The 20811-nt window shown below is 42.7% G+C and overlaps 1 protein-coding gene and 1 pseudogene across 1 annotated transcript; one reads left to right on the top strand and one right to left on the bottom strand.

Annotated features, from left to right (window-relative positions):
• Positions 1-2473: 2473 nt before the first annotated feature.
• LOC122683810 lies at positions 2474-3257 on the top strand (annotated as a pseudogene).
• A 16255-nt stretch (positions 3258-19512) lies between these two features.
• Positions 19513-20570, bottom strand: LOC122683872 (GTP-binding nuclear protein Ran-like). The gene has a single exon (XM_043887781.1). The coding sequence runs from the start codon at positions 20522-20524 to the stop codon at positions 19874-19876; it is 651 nt and encodes a 216-aa protein (XP_043743716.1). The 5' UTR covers positions 20525-20570; the 3' UTR covers positions 19513-19873.
• Between the last annotated feature and the right edge of the window lie 241 nt (positions 20571-20811).

The following is a 20811-nucleotide window of genomic DNA, read 5'->3' as shown; positions in this document are numbered from 1 at the left end:
GCTACCATAGATACACACTCAACTTAAAAGGCAAGCAAAAGGTTGGAAAGAATAATTGACACAAATATAAAAGGCAAAATAATAGCATCCAAAATATATAAAGAATGCCTACCAATTAATAATGAAAAGATAACCTAATAGAAATTTGGTTACAAGAAATGAACAGGAAACTCTGTAAAGAGAATATAAAAATTGCTGGCAAATGTATAAAGAGATGTTCATTCTATCCAATTATAGAATCATATGTAGCAAAACAACAGAGATATCATTTTCACCTGTCATATTGGCAAAAATCTGAAAGATTGAATGTAACCAATATAGATGAAGATGTGGAAAAACAGGTATTTACCCACATTCCAGCTGAAGTGCAAATCATGTACAGCCCTTTTAGAAAGCAAACTGTCAGTATTTATTACAATTTTAAATGTTTACACAGTCCTAGATATTCACTTCCAGGTAGCTAGCCTAAAGGAAAACTTGCAAATATGCACCATGAAATATACAGGAGGTCTTCCCTGAGGTTGTTCGTTGTGGAGACATTAGAAACAACCTAAATATTCATCAACAGGGGACTCATTAAACTCTGGTAAACCTGTACTATGTGTTGGGAAAACCTCCATTTTTTTTTTCTAGTTTTATATTTCTAATGGAAGAGTATTGAATTCAAGGAAGACCCCTGTCCCGTTCCTCATGCCTTTCTATGGGAAATGGGGATATCTAGGATTGATGAATTTGGGATAAAGAACTGGGCTAAGTCCTTTCTTCTTTCTTTCTTTTTTTTTTGATAACTTTCAGGGGCACTGCATTTTGACCTGTTATCCATGGTGTGGCAGGTTCTAGTCCTCTGGGACTAGTTGTGACTGAATGAGGGGGCATATCTAACTTGACCCTATCTAATTTTAGGATGAAATGCTTTTAGCCAAAGATTCAATCCATATTCAGTCTGATAAAAAAATGTAAATGCGTTAGTCACTCATCGTGTCTGACCCTTTGCGACCCCATGAACTGTAGCCTGCCAGGCTCCTCTGTCCATGGAATTCTCCAGATAAGAATACCAGAGTGGGTAGCCATTCCCTTCTCCAGGGGATCTTCTCCAACCCAGGGACTGAACCCAGGTCTCCTGCTTTGCAGGAAGATTGTTTACTGTCTGAGCCACCCATTCAGTCTGATGCTTATCAGTAAAAAATCATACACTGTGGTCTGCTGCCTATTGTTTAGTTGGTCCTGTTTTAGGGGTGGGAATAAAGAAAAAAAAAAATGACCTCCTTAACTCTGAACAACAACAACAAAAAGGAACAAAAGAGTGTCACTCACCCATCAGTTATATAGTGGTTAAGTTGTAACCCACTTTAGTGGTCCTCTGGCAGTACATCCTGAGGGGTATTCAGGCTGAAAAAACAGGATGAGGCAATCTGTGCTTTAGATATAAAACTGGATGTTTGTACCTCTTAATTCCCCTTTCCCTGTTAAGATGGTATTTAATCCTGAATTCTAAAGCCAGCTTGGAGAGTTACTCATTTTCCTCTGATTAGCTCCCATATATGGGGCTTCCCAGGAGGTGCTAGTGGCAAAGACTCTGCCTGCCAATGCAGGAGATGTGAGAGAGGTGGGTTCGATCCTTGGGTCATGAAGATCCATGGGAGTTGCAGAGTCAGACACGACTGAAGCGATTTAGCAGCAGCAACATTTTGGCCATTATGTATTATGCTGCTGTGAACTTGAGTGTACAGATTACATGTTTGAGTTCCTGCTTTCCTTTCTTTAGGCTATTGAGTCCCTGTTTTTCTTTCTTTTGGGTGTATACTCAGAAGTGAAATTGCTGGATCACATGGTAACTCTTGGGCTTCCCTAGTGGGAAGTAAACAATCTGCCTGCAATGCAGGAAACTTGGGTTCAATCACTGGTTCGGGAAGATTCCCTGGAGAAGGAAACGGCACTCCATTTCCTTGTCCACTCCAGTATTCTTGTCTGGAGAATCCCATGGACATAGGAGCCTGGTGGGCTACAATCCATGGGCTCACAAAAAGTCAGACGTGACCGAGTGATGAACACATTTACGTGGTAACTCTATTTTTAATTTTTTGAGCAAACCCATGCTATTTTCTGTAGCAGGTATACCATTTTATATATTCAACAGCAATGCTAAGAGTTCCAATTTTTCCATATCCTCACCAACATTTATTTTCTGGTTTTTTTTGTTTTAGTTTCTTAGTAACAATCATCCTAATGAGTGTGAGGTTATAATTCTGTAGTTTTGATTTGTATTTCCCTAATGATTCGTGATGTTGAGCATCTTTTCATGTGCTTATTGATCTTCTATATATCTTCTTTGTAGAAATGTCTATTCAAGTCTGTTAGAGTTCTCTAAAGAAATAATCAATAGGATATGAGAGATAGATAGGTGTAAGAGGCGATTTCTTATTAGAATTGGCTCATGTTCTTTTTCGTGGCGCCTCGGAGCCTGTTAGCCGCTTCAGAATGAAGCTGAACATCTCTTTCCCGGCCACTGGCTGCCAGAAGCTCATTGAAGTGGACGATGAACGAAAACTTCGTACCTTCTACGAGAAGCGTATGGCCACAGAAGTGGCTGCTGACGCTCTGGGTGAAGAATGGAAGGGTTATGTGGTCCGAATCAGTGGCAGGAACGATAAGCAGGGTTTCCCCATGAAGCAGGGTGTCTTGACCCATGGCCGAGTTCACCTGCTACTGAGTAAGGGGCATCCCTGTTACAGACCAAGGAGAACTGGAGAGAGAAAGCACAAATCTGTACGGGGTTGCATTGCGGATGCCAATCTGAGTGTTCTCAACTTGGTCATCGTGATAAAATGGGAGAAGGATATTCCTGGACTCACTGATACTACAGTGCCTAGGGCCTGGGTCCCAAAAGAGCTAGCAGAATCCGCAAACTTTTCAATCTCTCTAAAGATGATGTCCGCCAGTATGTTGTGCGAAAGCCCCTAAACAAAGATGGTAAGAAACCTAGGACTAAAGCACCCAAGATCCAGCGTCTTGTGACTCCACGAGTTCTGCAACACAAACACCGGCGTATTGCTCTGAAGAAACAGCGTACTAAGAAAAATAAAGAAGAGGCTGCAGAATATGCTAAACTTCTGGCCAAGAGAATGAAGGAGGCCAAAGAAAAATGGCAGGAACAGTTTGCCAAGAGATGGAGACTGTCCTCTCTGAGAGCTTCTACTTCTAACTCTGAGTCCAGTCAAAAATGAGACGTTCTAAGAGTAACAAATAAATAAGATGAGACATCAAAAAAAAAAAAAAAAGAAGAAGAAGAAGAATTGGCTCATGCTCTATGGAGGCCAAGAAGTCCCATGAACTGCTGTATTCAAGCTGGAAAACCAGGAAATCCAATTCAGTCTGGGTCTCAGGACCTGAGAACTAGGAGCTCTCATATCTGATTGCAAAGGAAGGTAAGCCTCCCAGCCCTCAGAGGATTGGATGATGCCAGCCTACATTGGTAAGAGCTCATCTTCTTCACTCAGTCTACTGGTTGGGATGCTAATCTCTTCTGAAGAAATCCTCAAAGACATACCCTGAAATACTGTTTACCAGCTATCTGGGTACCCATTAACCCAGTCAAGATGACACACAACTTCAACCATCACAAAATCCTTTGACCAATTTTTAAAAAATAATAATGTAAAAATATATTATTATTATTTATTTTGATGCTTTGCTCATTTTTAATTGGGTTGTTTGCTTTTGTTGTTGAGTTGCAGGAGCTCTTTGTACATTTGGTTTTTTTTTTCTCTTTGTACATTCTGAATATGAATCTCTTGTCAGATATATGATTTGAAATCCCATAGGTTGCCTTTTCACTTTGTTAATAGTATCCTTTGATACACAAACAGTTTTAATTCTGATGAAGTCTAATTTTGCCTATTTTTGCTGTTGCCTGTGTTTTTGGTGTCATATCGAAGACATTATTGCCAAATCCAACATTATAAATCTTTTCCTTATGTTTTCTACTAGGAGTGTTACAGTTTAGCTTTTACACATGTGCCTTTACTCCATTTTCTGTTATTTTTGTGTATGGTATCAGGTAAGGGTGCAATTTTATTCCTTTGCATGTGGGTATCCAGTTTTTTTTTTTCCAGAACTGTTAAAAAAATGTTATTTTCCCATTTAATGGTCTTGGTATCCTTGTTGAACATCACCTGATTTGTGGGCTCTCTATTCTAGTCCATTGATCTATATGTCTGTCTTTATACCAGTGCCACACTGCTTTTGATTACTGTAGCTTTGTAGTAAGTTTTTTTTAAATTTCAGTTTTATTAAGGTATAATTCACACATAAAATTGTAAGGTATTTAAAGTGTACATTGTGGTGATTTGATGTACATATGCATTGTGAAAGGATTCTCTCCTAGTTAATCAACACATCCATAACCTCACATGTTCATCTTTTTCTTTTCTTGGTGAGAGCATTTATGTTCTACTCTCTTGGCAAATTTCAGTTACATAATACTATATACCAATTATATATACCAGTTATATAATTATATATACCAATTATATACGTCAGCTATATAATATTATATACCAATTATGTGCTGTGCTCAGTCACTCAGTTGTGCCTGACTCTTTGCGACCCCATGGACTGTAGCCCTCCAGGGTCCTCTGTCCCTGGGATTTTCCAGGCAAGAATACTGGAGTTGGTTGCCATTTCCTACTTTAGGGGATCTTCCTGACTCAGGGATTGAACCCATGTCTCCTGTGTCTCCTGTATTAACAGGTAGCTTCTTTACCACTGTGCCACCTGGGAAGTCTGTATACCAACCTGTTTTACATGAGGTCCTCAGACTTTATTCATCTGATTGCTGAAAATTCCAACCCTTTTACCAACCTCTCTCTATTACCAGGCAACCATGTTTTTTCTGCCCTCTGTTTCTATGAATTTGACTCCCCAGCCAGTATGTGGAAACAACTGAGGTACCTATCCATCAATAGATGAATGGAGATATGTATTTATATGAATAGATGTATACACAGACACACATACACACTGGAATATTACTCAGTCATGAGATAGAGGGAAATCCTGCCATTTGTGACAATATAGATGGGACTTGAGGGCATTATGCTAGGTAAAATAAGCCAGAGAAAGACAAGTGCTGCATGATGTCACTTATATGTGTTTTCTTTTTTTTTCATTTATTTTTTATTCTTTGGAGGCTAATTACTTTACAATATTGTAGTGGGTTTTGTCATACATTGACATGAATCAGCCATGGATTTACATGTATTCCCCATCCCGATCCCCCCCCTCCCACCTCCCTCTCTACCCGATCCCTCTGAGTCTTCCCAGTGCACCAGGCCCAAGCACTTGTCTCATGCATCCAACCTGGGCTGGTGATCTGTTTCACTATAGATAATATACATGTTTTGATGCTGTTCTCTCGAAACATCCCACCCTCGCCTTCTCCCAGAGTCCAAAAGTCTGTTCTGTACATCTGTGTCTCTTTTTCTGTTTTGCATATAGGGTTATCATTACCATCTTTCTAAATTCCATATATATGTGTTAGTGTGCTGTAATGTTCTTTATCTTATATTTATCACTTATATGTGTTTTCTTTAAAAAAAAAAAAAAAGGACTTCCCTGGTGACTCAGATGGTAAAGAATCTGCCTGCAATGTCGGAGACCTGGGTTCGATCCCTGGGTTGGAAAGATCCCCTGGAGGAGGCAACCCACTCCAGTATTCTTGCCTGGAGAATCCCCATGGACAGAAGAGCCTGGTGGGCTACAGTCCATGGGGTTACAAAGAGTTGGACAAGACTGAGTGACACCATTTATCGAAGAGGCCATCCTTTCTTCACTGTATATTCTTGGCTCCTTTATTGTAAATTACTTGACCATATATATGTGGATTTATTTCTGGGGTCTCTAGTATGTTCCATTAACCCATGTGTCTGTTTTTATGCTGATGCCACACTATTTTGATTACTATAGCTTTATAATATAGTTTGAAATCAGGGAGCATTATAAAGCTATAGATCTTAGAGAAAAGCTTTCAGTCTTTCATTGTTCAGTATGATGTTAGCTCTGGGTTTTAATATATGGCCTTTAATATGTTAGATATTGCATTTTTGAAAGGAGTATCTTTTAGCTGTATAATCTTTGATGTGTTTCATCAGACATTGTGACTGGTGTGAAACAGAATATGGAGCACATTTTTGTTTAGCATCATCAAGGTCTAGGAGTCTAGTCCATAATAAACGGGCTGTCATTTGTTATGTCAGAGCTTTCTGAGGCCAAACTATAAACTGTAAACAAGAGAGGGAGGACAGGAGTGTAATCTAGATGCTAGCTGAGACCAGGGAAATGGAGAGTCCTCTGAACGTTTTCTAACTTTTCTGTACTTGAACTCTTCTGGTCTGAAATTTATAGGAGCATGACTGACTCCCCTTCAGTGAGAGCTTTCTGAGGTCAAACTACAAACTGCAAACATGACAGATCTACAAAAGAGCAGTGCTTGGTATTGAGAGAATGTGTTCATGAAGGTAGAAACCAGGAATGTTCAGATAATTGCCTCATCTCTTCTCCAGGGGGAGAAGGGGGTTCAGTGATGCTCCTGTGAATTTCAGACCAGAAGGGTTCAAGAACAAAAAGTTAGAAAATGTTCAGCGGACTCTCCATTTCTCTGGTCTTAGTTAGGGTCTAGATTACACTCCTGTCCTCCCTCCCACCCCTCGTTCACTCATTTATCCCTATGAGAAAAGGACTGGTTTGCACAGTTAATGAGCTAGGGAGAAGGGACTGGGCACCTTCGTTCAGCCTTTTCACTGACATCTTCTAGGGTGTTTACCTTGAGGCCATGCTGACCTGTGCTCCGCCAGGTAGCACGCTCTGACACCCTCAATGTGTCCTCCGTTACCTGTGACCCAGCAAGTCAGCCTATACTCATTCAGGGGTGAAATATTAGTAAGTTATTCTAGATATGCCCTTAAGCCATATTTTCCAATCAGCTTGCTAGTAACAAGAACAGTTTGATTTTTGTCAGTTTTTAAAATTTTATATCTGCTGCCTCCATTGCCTTCTTTCTCCGTTGAGCCCAGACTTAGGAAAAAAAGAAAGGAATATTATTTTGGCTTTCTGAACTCCCAATACTATAGAATAGTAGCTTGTTGTTCTTGTTTAGTCTCTCAGTCGTGTCCGACGCTTTTGCAACCTCATGGACTGTAGCCTGCCAGGCTCCTCTGTCCATGGGATTTCCCAGGCAAGAATAATGGAGTGGGTTGCCATTTCCTTCTCCAGGGGATCTTCTCGACCCAGGGACTGAGTTTGTGTCTCCTGCATTGCAGGCTGAATCTTTACCACCGAGTCATGGGGGAAGCCCTGGGGAAGCCTCTGTATAGATTAGTATACAGAGTTACAAAGAATTAAATGGCTCCATATAGAAAGATATGATTGAAGAAATCCCATTATTAATTTAAAAAATCATGCTGTGAAAGAATTCAGGTACAATATGATCCTGTTTTTTAGGAAAAGCTCCTTAAGGTTATAATTCTCTATATTTGTCCGTGTATAGTTATATATGTACGTACATTGTAGAAAGTTCTGGAAGGGCATGCTCCAAATTAACAAGTGACTTCTGTATGTTGTATTGGAGTTTTTAAAAAAATAGAATAAATCTATATAATTTATAGTTAAAAATGAGTCTTGCATGCGTGTCAAGTGTCTGGCTGAAAGTCCGCAGCCCTTTTTGAAGGTCGAGAGGCCTATTTCTATTACTTCCTGGTCAGGAGTTGTCAAGTGAAGTGAAGTGAAATGAAGTTGCTCAGTCGTGTCCGACTCTTTGCGACCCCATGAACTATATAGCCTACCACGCTCCTCCGTCCGTGTGATTTTCCAGGCAAGAGTACTGGAATGGGTTGCCATTTCCTTCTCCAGAGGATCTTTCCGACCCAGGGATCAAACCCGGGTCTCCCGCATTGTAGGCAGACGCTTTACCATCTGAGCCACCAGGTTTTCCCTAATCAGAGTGGTGGGGATGGAGTGGACGCGTCAACCAGGTGGAGCCTAGGGGTCACAAAATGAATGTGAGCTCTGTCCCTGGGAGCAGATTCGGGGGTTTATAATGAGGGGTGAGTGGTTAGAAAAACAGACATTGAAAAGGAGGGGAGAACCTGGGCAGACAGGCCTGGAATTGAAGAGTGGGTGCTGGTGGAGCCAGGGAGCCCACACCAAACTTGAGGCTTGATTTTATTTATTGATTTATTTGGCAGGCAGGAACTTAGTTCCGAGACCAGGGATGGAACCTGGGCCCTCTGCAAGGAAAGTGTAGATCTTAACCCCTGGACTGCCAGGGAAGTCGGTGGACTTGACTTATGGAGTGCTTTCTGTGACAGGCACTGGTGGCTTGGCCTGGTTCCGTGTACAGCGTTGGGCCAGGCAAGAACTGTGCTTTTAAGGGGTTGTGGCACGTCTGCATTTGTGACGTACCCACATTGAGGTGTGTAGAATAAAGTGTGAGGATGCCACCAGAGCTGTGACAGCCTCTGATGCACCTGCAGACCTGTCCCTGAAAAAGCTCTGTGCGGGTGTGGAGTGGGGGAAATGCAAGGATATCCAAACTCCTGATTTTCTCCTTCCTTTTGAGGCATGTTGTAGTTTACCTTCAAACCACCAGGGGGCACACGCATTTAGGGCAGAGATCCGGCTTGGGTCTGGGCGGGAGCTGGGGTGGTAATGGGGGATGGGGAGGACTAATTACTTCCAAGTGCGGGAGACTCAGCGGCCTCTTCCCCGAGGCCAAAGAAATTAACTCTTCAATTGACCAATTGGGTTGTCTTCTTGAAAATTGGTTTCTGCCCTGTGGCTACTGGCTCTAAAACAGGTTTCTAAAAACAGTGTATTAACAAATGTTATTTAACTCCCCTCCCCCCCCCCCCCCATTTGATTCTTGATAATCCCAACTTTCATCTGAGAGCTCTTGGAGCTGGTTGCTTCTTTCTCACGTGTTAAATTTTAAGTCCTCTGCAAATATGGCAAAAAATGAGTGAGGGAGAAGACCACCATTTGTCCTCATTTTTGTCGTCAAAAATTAAATCACACACAAAAAGACGTATCCTCTTGTAAACGGAAAGAAAAAAGAAAAATGGCACAGAAATTCCTGGAAGCAACACTCCATCTTTTGTTTGTTTCGTTCGTTTTGTTTTAAGGTTGTGAGCAGATGGCCTGGCTCCATCAAATAGACACAAACTCGGAGCTGAGCAGAAAAGAGTTCACCGGGAATTCAGGAGAGCGGGCGGTGCGCAGAGCTCACCCCATCTCCCTGGGGCTCTATTTCACGGAGTGTAGTCAGCTTACCGCGTTCATCTGAACCACATGGGGGGAAGGAGTTTTGTGAAAATGTGGCTCTCTGGACTGCATCCCAACCTATTGAATCAGAAGCTAAATCTCTGAATCTATGTTTTTAAACAAGTTGCCTAGTTGATTTCTTATGAATGTACATTACTTTTGAGATGAGAGGTAGGCGTCCTGGGATGATATAAGAGGGGTACATGTGACACCTAGGGATATTTGTGTATTGGATTTCAGGGACCTTACCCTTGGGTAAGTTGCTTCCTGTGGAAAACAAAGTGGCTGGCAGCTTGACCTAAGGATGCCAGGAGAGGCTGTGAGCCTGTTAGGTCTGGCCGGCTGGTCATTGGGAAGCATTTGGAAGGAGAAATGGGGATTATTGGACAGTACCAGAAGTTGCTCTGAAGCATCCCTGGGGAATTTCTGTTCTCCAATACTCAGAAGCACCCAGAAATTCCAGGAAATAAAATCCAACAATATTGGTACCTTCTGCAGAGCACCTGTGAAAAAGTCTTCTTGTTCCCAAATATCTCCCTTACTACGGGAAATCTCACTTAATCATGCTTCCTGGAATTTCACCAAGCATAGCCTCATTTGTGTGGGATTTTTGTTTTGTTTTTAAATCTCCTTTTCAAATGCAAATCCCCCTGGGAAAATGAAGCTTCTATTCACACATTGGAGGGAATTTGCTTATTACCTCTTACTGCATAATTGTGATCTCTCACACTAAGAAGAAAAGGAAACATTTTTATTGAATTGAGAAGAAGAGGACTTTTAGAGCCAGGAAAGCTTAATGAGGGTAGAAAAGTGGGAATAGGACATTGATTCCAGGGACATTCTCAGCAGGGAAAATGCCAAGAGCTGCTTCAAGCCCTGGAATAATTCTGGCCAGAAGAAATGAGAAATAGTGAGTACTGAGAGTGCGCTCTTGTCCAACACTCCGGAAATGAATTGTCCAAGGAGACAAACATGCTGACAAAGCTAGAGACTTTATCGGGAAGGGGCACACAGGTGGGGAGCAGTAAAGTGAGGGAGCCCAGGAGAACTGCCCTGCCAGGTGGCTTGCAGTCTCAGCTTTTATGGTGGTAGGATTAGTTTCCAGGTTGTCTTTGGCTGATCATTATGACTCAGGGTCCTTCCTGGTGGTGCATGCATTGCTCAGCCAGGATGGATGCCAGCAAGGAGGATTCTGGGAGGTGGAAGGACACATGATATCTCCTTTCGACCTTTCCCGAATTCTTTTGGTTGGTAGTGGCTTGTTAGTTCCTTATTCCTTACCAGCACCTCCTGTCGTAAAATAACTCCTGCTAATGGTTACTATGGTGCCTGGCCAGGGTGGGCAGTTTCAATGAGTGTGCTTCACCTACCAAATCTAAATCACCCTAATTTCTATTTTGCCTCCTTGGTCTATAGAGTAGATTGTGCTGTGACCACAAACAGTCCCCACATCTCCGTGGCTTAGCAGAATGGAGGTTATTTCTTGCTTATGCTCCCTGTCCACTGAAGGGTGGCAGAGGGACTTGACTTGCTATTGTCACTTAAGGATCACAGGTGGGAGACCTCATCTCCACATGTGCTTCCAAGGTTAATGTGGCAGAGAAAAAAAGAAAATGTGACAAATTGCACATAGGCTTTGCATTGTTCAGGGTGCTCTAGGGAAACAAAACCAATAGAATGATGTGTGTGTGTGTGTGTGTGTGTGTGTGTGTGTGTGTGTGTGTACAGAGAGAGACAGACAGAGACAGACACAGAGAAAATTTATCTTAGGGAATTGCCTCACACACTTGCAGGGGCTAGAAAACCTGAACTCTTCAGGGCAGGTTGGAGACCTAGGGAAAAGTTAATGTTATAATTCTGGAGGCAGGTGGGCTTCCCAGGGGGCGCTAGTGGTAAAGAACCCCCTGCCAATGCAGGAGACATATGAGATGTGGTTTTGACCCCTGGGTCAGGACGATCCCCTGGAGGAGAGCATGACAATCCACTCCAGTATTCTTGCCTGGAGAATCCCATGGACAGAGGAGGCTGGGGGGCTACAGTCTGTGGGGTCACAAAGGTTCAGACAGGACTGAAGTAACTTAACATACAACAAACTGGAGGCAGAATTCCTTTTTCCTTAGGGGACCTTAGTCTTTTTCTCTTAGAGCCTTCAGCTAATTGGATGAGGCCCACCCACATTATGAAGGATTATCTGTTGTACTCAAAGTCTACTTATTTAAACGTTACTCACATCTAAAAGATACTCTTATAGCAACATTTAGACTTGTGTTTGATCAAAAATTGAGGTCCATGGCTCAGCCAAGTTGGCACATAAAATTAACCATCATGGACTCACTCTTCAGTCTAGACAGGATACATCTCACTTGTGCTCAAATATCATTGGGCAAAGTATATCACATGACTACAGCTAACTTCAAAGGGGAAGGGAAATGCAAATCCTACCATCTACTCAAGAGGAGGAGAACCAGAATATCAGCAAATAGCCCTAGTGGCTACCATAATCCTCATTTCATTAAGGGAGTAGAAACATGATCTAAGCTAACTTGAAAGAAAAGTAGTGAAAGTGTTAGTCACTCAGTTGTGTCCAGCTCTTGGTGACCTTATGGATTGTAGCCTGCCAGGCTCCTCTGTCCATGAGATTCTCCAGGCAAGAATACTGGAGTGGGTAGCCATTCCCTTCTCCAGAGAATCTTCCTGACCCAGGGATCGAACCTGGGTGTCCTGCATTACAGGCAAATTCTTTACCATCTGAGCCACACACACACAAAAAAAAGCTAATGAGTTTCCTCTGTTTTCTTGGCTCTCATCTATGGGTTGGTAGAAGGGCTTGCATATGCCATTGTATGGTCGGATCATTCAAGATGGCTGTTTTCTTGCGCTGTGTACATCCCCTGCTCAGCAAGTGCATGCTTTGCCTATGTCCTACTCATATGATTGGCCTTTCTACAACTTGTCCCATGCCCCAAGAGAATGATCATTCTAGCTTTAGATCAGAACCTTTTAGTATACTTATCAAAGGGGCAGTAGGGGGGTTGCTTCCTCACCTGGTTTCCCTAGTAACTGATGAGCTAACCTGACATAATTCCCCCTAACCTCTCCTGCCTCCAGAAGTGAAGTCTGCTGCCTCATCTGGCCTGCCCATGTGCTGCACATAGTGGGGTGTCGCTCCAGAACCTTGCTTCAGATATGTAAGCTCCCTCTGCATTAAACCATTGATATCTCTATCGATGACTCCAGGTTCTTTCTTCAGTCTTGAAGCTGTGCAGAAACAGGTCTTGCAGGCCTCTATGATGCCAGCCAACAGCCGTGATAGTGGAGGGCGTCTGGACCTCAGTCATTATCTGCTCAAATTGGTATCTCCTCAGACACCCATCTGGTCTGTAGTTGTCTGCCTACTTCATTCCTTCTTGCAGGGCTCCCTTAGAAGGCGGTGACTTTTTGGCCATATCTGTGCCTCTCTAGGGGACGTCCCTGGTGGCTCAGTGAGTAAAGAATCTGCTGTCAGTGAATTAGATTCAGGAGACATGAATTTGATCCCTGGGTCGGGAAGATCGCTTGGAGGAGGGCATGGCAACCCACCCCAGTATTCTTGCCTGGAGAATCCCATGGACGGAGGAGCCTGATGGGCTATAGTTTATAGGGTTGCAAAGAATTGGATATGACTGAAGTGACTTAGCATGCACACATGTGCGTCTCTGGGGCAAATGAGAAGTATTCTGCATTTACTGGGCTAAACTAGGGCCCTAGAAACTCTTTGGAGCTGCGGTGGTAGGGAATGTTAGCTGCCCCTCACTGTCTGTTCTTCTCTTCTATACAAATAGAATGCCTAATTTTAAACTGGGCACATGTTATCCAGAGTAATGAGTACATTTCCCAGACTTCTGTGCACCTTGGTAGAGTCATTAGACTAGATTCTTGCCACTGGGATACAAGCAGAAGAAAATACGTACAACATCTGCTAAGGAGACTCAAAGGGAGAGGGCATGCTTTTCTTCATTATTTTCTCCTCCCTGCTATCTGGGACATAAGTGGGATGGCTGGACTGTAAGCAGCCATTTTGGAGAATGAGGTGACTTTAAGGATGGAGGTCATGCAGAGTGAAGCAAAATTTATGAGTTTCATTCCAGCCCTCATCATCTCCCATCAATCTGCTATGGAAAAGACAAATTAACTTCCTACTTGTTTAAACTACATTCCTAGGTTTTCTGTCTGACCTGGCAGGTTCCCAACTCTAAAGCCACTCTTCAGAGATGAATTAAGGAGCCATCCACTCACCTAATTGAATCCGTACCTCGTATGCATCCTTTACACTCTTGTTTGCTGGCTCAGAGGCAAGCTGAAGAGAAAGCAGTCCCTGAACTGTGTATAAGTTGTCATTCACGTCACTCTTTGAACCTGTCTTGGATTTTGACTAAATGACTTGCTGTCTTTAGGTCCTCCCAGAGGTATCCTGGGGCTTCCCTGGTGGTTCAGATGGTAAAGAATTCGCCTGTAATGCAGGAGACCCGAGTTCAATCCCTGGGTGGGAAAGAGCCTCTGGAGAAGGAAATGGCAGCCCACTCCAGTATTCTTTCCTTGGAAATCCCATGGACAGGGAAGCCATGGGGTCTCAAGAATCAGACATGGCTTAGTGACTAAACCACCACCAGAGGTATCCTAAAATGAGGACTTGGATGTGTGTAGTTTATTCAGGAGGTAATCCCCGGAAACTCCAGTGGGGGAACGGAGAAGTGAGATGGGGAGAGGATGGGAGCAATAAAGTGCACATCAGCAAGCCAACCTTCTTTGTGGGCAACTGGAGCCGACACCCTGAGAGGGCACTGGGAGTGGCAGAACAGACCTCAGAGTGAGCCCAAATATCACTGTTCTTGAGGGGTGAGGAAGATGAGTTCCATGCCCACTAACCCTCTGTTCTCCAGCACTCAGAGGGGAGCCCAAACAGCCTCCTATGGCTAGAGGACTCCTGAGGCAGGTGTTGGCAGTAAGCAGCCCTCAGAGCACCGTGGGAAGTGCCCAGGGGCCGTGGATGGGCACTCATGCCCACTCTGACTCTCCTCCAGGGCCTTCCCTGCTGTGAAGTCAGAGCATCTCAGAAGCAGAAAAGAGAATCTCTCCTTTAAGAAAAGGATTTATGTAAATTACTGTCAAATGTTCTACCCCTGGGCCATATACCCTCTGTTTCAATTGAAACCACTTTTTTTTTTCAGTGAAATAACCACTGAGAGCGGTCAGTTATTCATGCCCCACACAGTCAGTTGCCCTGGCCAGGACGAGCTGCATAATATGCAGGATCTGGTGCACAATAGAAATGCAGAGCCCTTGTTTAAAAATTATTAAGAATTTCAAGGTGGTGACAGCAGAGCATTAGCAAAGCTTGGGACCTTTCTATGCGTGGGGTTCCCCTGCAACAATGACTTGAAGTCTCTGAAGTTTCACAATGCTTTGTAAGTTGTAGGTTCCTTGGAAGGTCTATTAGTTCAAACTCAGAGTTTCCCACTCAGATTTTATTTTTGTCCCCCTGTTTTTATCGGGAGGAAGGGATTGTTCTCCCTCTGACTCCTGACACTGAAGGTCCAAGAAAATCAGAGCTCTTTCTCTCAGAAGTGGCTGAGAGCCTTTCTGTTTTTATATTTATCCCAAACTCCTAATTTTTCCCTCACTCCCCACTGCCCCTTTGGTAGCCGTAAGTTTGTTTTCTATGTCGGTGAGCCTATTTCTGTTTTGTAAATAAGTTCATGCGTGTCATTGTTTTAGATTCCACATAAAAATGATATCATGGTGATATTTGTCTTTCTCTGACTTTCTTCACTAGGTATGATAATCTCTAGGTTCATCCATGGTGCTGCAAATGGCATTGTTTCATTCTTTATTATGTCAGTAACAGTTCCTTTATATGCACACACACACACACACACACACACACACACACACACACACACACATCTCACATCTTCTTTACCATTTATCTATCAATGGACATTTAGTTTGCCTCCATGTCTTGGCTATTGTAAATAGTGCTGCAGTGAACACCAGGGTGCGTGTATTCTTTATAATTACAGTTTTATCCAGATATATGCCCAGGAAGCGGATTGCAGAATCAGATGGTGACTCTATTTTTAGCTTTTTAAGGACCCTGCATACTGCTCTTCATAGTGGCCACACCAATTTACATTTCTACCAGGAAATTTACATTTCCACCTCTGCTACTCAGAGGCAGCTATTTGGTTTCTGTTTTTAGGTAATTACCTCTGTATGTCTAAATACTATGCTTACATTGCTATTTCTTGGTTTATCAACTTTAGACATTATCTCTTGACTTCCTGCTGTGAATGATAAGGATTTAGCCCACTGACACTCCTCTCTCAGTGGAGGTATCTTGTTATTTTTAGTTCCTCTAGCATCTACTGTTGTAACATGAAGTAATAGACATATCTTTCTAGTTTCAGTGATTTTAAGCAACACCTTCTTGACGCCTCCCTTTATTAAAATCCTCAAACGCTTGTCTTTTCCTTAAACTCTTCTCTCCATGCTCTACTTCCCAATTTCTGACATTGTAATTTTACTTTCCCATTGTCAAGGCTGGTAAGGTTTACATTCTGATATGTAACCAGTTTGTTCCTCCATACTTCATCTACCTTGAATCTCGAAGGTGAAAATCTCCAGGGCAGGAGAGGAGAGAGGAGAGAGGTTTGGGAGCTAACCCTGACCTGAAGGGAACGCAGAAATAAGAGCTCTTCATTAAAGGAAGAAGTGGGAGCTGAGTCATCACCTGGGGGCCAGAACCTGCGCAGGAGGCTCTGTTTTGAGAACATCTCTTCCACAGTAGTCAGCATCTCTCCAAGTGTCATTGCAACCTGATGACTCTGGTCCATCCCTAATAGCTCATTCCCCATTTGACTTCTTCTGTATGGCTTATCCTCATTTCACAACATCCTGAGATACCAGTAAACTCCCCATAGGAGCTTCAAAACTCATCAGGCAAAATCCCTTGCATTGGCCCTGGAATTTGAGGGGGTGCCAAGGTGCCAGCCTCACACTCTCCACTGCCTACTTGGTTAGCTAGCCCCTCCTCTCCTGGCCTGCAGCTGATTCCTTTTCCTCCTCACCTCTCCATCTGCCTCTGTCATTCCTACGAGATGTGGGGAGGCCATTCTCCATGGCATTTTTACACATCTTATGACCAGTTTTGTCCAGACAACTTTTTCAAGATTGTTTGCACAGCACATATTCTTGGAAGCTAGAGATGATGTCTCTAGGTTGGAGGACAGTTTTGTTTCAGATACTGTCCCCAGGGGCAGAGGTAGGGCAAGGCATGTTCACTAGTGGTTTCATTATAGGATTGAGGGTTTCCTCAGCTGTGACGTGGACCTCTATATGGGCAGTATATTCCCTGACTGGCTCTACATCACCCCATGAGGCTTGGGGGACAGGCGGACCTGATGCAAACACGGCTGCCACTGCACCATGAGTAATAAACTGTCTATAGCTGTTTGAGCTGGTTGTTTCCTTGCTGTCTATGACACGTGGCAAGGCTGTAAACCTAGCTGGTATTTGGTCATTGCTGCTTAGGCTTGTCCACCTGGACATAGACTGTGTTCTGAGCTGCGAGCTTCCTCCTGGGAGTCAGACCCTCTACGTTTATTCAGATGCAGCCCCTGACCCCCCACCTTCTTACACCTCAGAAAGCTCTTCCCTGTGGATGTCTCTCTTTTGCTCTTCTTACTGTCATTCAGATGTCATGTTTCAGGGGAGGTGGTAGATTATTCATGTGTGTACTCAGGTTACCTAATTGGAATAGAAGCTCTATTTGCATTTCTATATAGACAGAAGAAAGAATACAGAGAAAGCTTTTTGAGTTGTCAGTAGCTTTGCAAATATCGCACAACATTCAGCTAGTAAATTGCAAAGTATAATACACCATAAAAAGGGATGTGTTTGCTGATTCCAAATCTCTCCCTCCTGCTTGGTTTCTCAGATTTTTCACCATAGGGATCAGCAGAACCTTTTAAGGATCAGCAGAACCTTTTAAAGATTAGAGGACGAATGGTCTCTTTCTCAGCAGCAGCAAAGATGGGAAAGCTGAGAGTGATGTACTTTACATGAACCTCAGAAGTGGCCTGGGGGATTGGTCCACAGACTAGCCTTCCACACGTTCCTGGGCACAGGGGTGGGAGAAGGCTTCACTTACTGGACTCCTGTGCAGGTAGGTATCCTCAGACATCTCACATGGGTGAAAGGGAAAGATATACCCAACTGAATGCAGAGTTCCAGAGAATAGCAAGGAGAGATAAGAAGGCCTTCTTAAATGAACAGTGCAGAGAAATAGAGGAAAACAAAAGAATGGGAAAGACTAGAGATCTCTTCAAGAAAATTGGAGATAACAAAGAAACATTTCATGCAAAGACGGGCACAATAAAGGACAGAAATGGTATGGACCTAACAGAAGCGGAAGATATTAAGAAGTGGCGAGAATACACAGAAGAACAATACAAAAAAAGGTCTTAATGACCTGGATAACCACAATGGTTTGATCATTCACCTAGAGCCAGACATCCTGGAGTGTGAAGTCAAGTGGGCCTTAGGAAGCCTTACTACGAACAAAGCTAGTGAAGGTGATAGAATTCCAGTTGAGCTATTTCAAATCCTAAAAGATGATGCTGTTAAAGTGCTGTACTCAATATGTCAGCAAATTTGAAAAACTCAGCAGTGGTCACAGGACTGGAAAATGTCAGTTTTCATTTCAATCCCCAAAAAGGGCAATGCCAAACTGTAAAACTGTGCTCATTCCACATGTTAATAAGGTTATACTCAAAATCTGTCAAGCCAGGCTTCAGCAGTACATGAACTGAGAACCTCCAGATATACAAGTTGGATTTAGAAAAGGCAGAGGAACCAGAGATCAAACTGCCACCATTTGCTGGATCATAGAGAGAGCAATGGAGAAGGAAATGGCAACCCACTCCAGTGTTCTTGCCTGGAGAATCCCAGGGACTGCGGAGCCTGGTGGGCTGCCGTCTATGGGGTCGCGCAGAGTCGGACACGACTGAAGTGACTTAGCAGCAGCAGCAGCAGCGAAAGCAAGGGAAATTCCAGAAAAACATCTACTTTTGCTTCATTGACTACACAAAAGTCTTTTTTTTTTTTTTCTGTAAGTGAATCTATTAATATTTATTCAATATTTTAACAAATTAAAATGTATCCAATTTTACCCTTTACAGTCGATTTTTCCATATACTTAAAAGGGATCCTTCCCTACTTCTAGGTAGGAAAGTAATCATTTAAGGATAATTGGACATCTAAAGAACTTTGGTAAACTGAACTATAGTACAGTAGTACTTACAAGAGGAAAATAGCTCGTCTTGATTTCTAATTGCTACAGTATGGTGTCAGTGAGATCAAACTCAGGCAAGACAGACCCAATTCATGTTTACATGTGGAAACCATACAACGTTAAGTGGTTAATCTACTGAAAGTTTGGCAGTCTGTTCACATCACTGAGAGGCTTACCTAAGACCTACTTTTATGCTGCAGCATCCTGTGGTGTTCTTGCACCACCCAGAAAAATTCTTTGGGGAGAGAAAAATCACCAAAGCTGTGATATATCCATTGAAATCCTTAATCTTTGATAACCTTTAAAGCTGGGGAGTACTTAACAGCAGGTAAACATGGAACATCTTCCTAGAATGCCAACTTTACATTAAACATGTAACATCAAAAAACAAAAGTAAATGCACAATTATATTCATATTTAACAGACGAGATGTCCCTCAAGTTCCTGCAACCATTTGTATGATTTCATTGGACTTTGACAAGCTCTACATTAGAAAATGGTTACTTCTGCCATAAGATGCAAATATAATTAAGATATCTGTTTGAAACATCTGAAACAGGTACCACCTTTGACAGGTCACATAAATCTCATCCCTAGGTGACACTACCTAAGCCCAAAGGCAGGTGGGGTTGGTGTTATTTTAGCCTAACTATTGATAGTACTTACACCTCTTATCAAATACAATACTGTTGACTTGTCATTACGTTTATGTGAAATGATTCAAGTATACAAAAAATTAGGAGCATTTAACCCAGTGACATCAAGTTAAGTGGTAATAGCAAAGGCAATTCAAATAGTAACATGGCACAACTTTCCCTGTTAGCGGTTTTAAAATGCTCATTTAAACAAGGGATGAGTTCACTTGCTTAGATATTTGAAATACAACTTTATTCTGATTCTAAACGAAAAGGAATGGGAATGACAGTAACAAACAAGATTCCACCTCTCAATATTGTCATGTGACTATAGCAGTCTTATATTTGAAACTCAAGGAGGAAACAACTGTGTTCCAAAACACCTAAATATGCAGGTCCAAAAAATGAAGGTATTTTTTTTTTTAAACTGCCACATTCACTCCAAAGCCCATCCATCTCCTTCAGCATCCAAAGATTAAGCACATGTTCTGCTTAGCTATATAATAAAGTGGCAAACACGCTGCACCACTGACATCACAGGACAGTTGCCTATAAAACTAGACTTCTGACGCTGGGCCCCAGCTTCACTTTCTCACAGGTCATCATCTTCATCCGGGAGGGCAGTTGTCTGAGCACCCTCTAAATCGTGCTCGTACTGTGCTGCCAAGGCTGGGTCCATGACCACCTCTGGCGGGGCAAGAGCAGGCATGGCGACAAACTCCAAGTTAGGGTCTCCAATCAATTTTCTAGCAAGCCAGAGGAAGGGCTTTTCAAAGTTGTAGTTACTTTTGGCAGAAATGTCATAGTACTGAAGATTCTTCTTTCGGTGGAAGACAATTGACTTTGCCTTAACCTTTCTGTCCTTAATATCCACTTTGTTGCCACACAACACAATTGGGATGTTCTCACACACTCGTACCAGATCTCTATGCCAGTTAGGCACATTCTTGTAAGTAACTCTTGATGTTACGTCAAACATTATAATGGCACACTGAGCTTGTATATAATAGCCATCTCTCAGTCCACCAAATTTCTCCTGACCAGCTGTATCCCATACATTGAACTTAATAGGTCCTCTGTTGGTATGGAACACAAGAGGATGGACCTCAACACCCAAGGTAGCTACATACTTCTTCTCAAATTCACCAGTCAGATGACGCTTCACGAATGTAGTTTTTCCAGTACCACCATCACCAACCAAAACAAGTTTGAACTGAACTTGGGGTTCTCCTTGGGCAGCCATCGCGATGTTACTTCCAGAAGCGTCTCTGCGCCCATCTGACTGAGGGCTACACAAAAGTCTTTAACTGTGTGGATCACAACAAACTATGGAAAATTCTTTTTTTTTTTTTTGATGTGCCCTAACTTTTATTTTATTTTATTTTTTTTCAGTGGGTTTTGTCATACATTGATATGAATCAGCCATAGATTTACACGTATTCCCCATCCCGATTCCCCCTCCCACCTGGAAAATTCTTAAAGAGATGGGAATACCAGATCACCTGACCTGCCTTCTGAGAAATCTGTTAT

This window comes from Cervus elaphus, chromosome 25 (genome assembly GCF_910594005.1).
Source record: "Cervus elaphus chromosome 25, mCerEla1.1, whole genome shotgun sequence".
Taxonomy (NCBI): Eukaryota; Metazoa; Chordata; class Mammalia; order Artiodactyla; family Cervidae; genus Cervus; species Cervus elaphus.
The sequence above is the reverse complement of the archived record's forward strand: the minus strand, read 5'-3'. Positions and strand labels throughout refer to the sequence as shown.

Bases quoted from the DNA above. Each gene is read 5' to 3' on its own strand.
- LOC122683872 (XM_043887781.1), bottom strand. From the start codon at position 20,524: ATGGCTGCCCAAGGAGAACCCCAAGTTCAGTTCAAACTTGTTTTGGTT.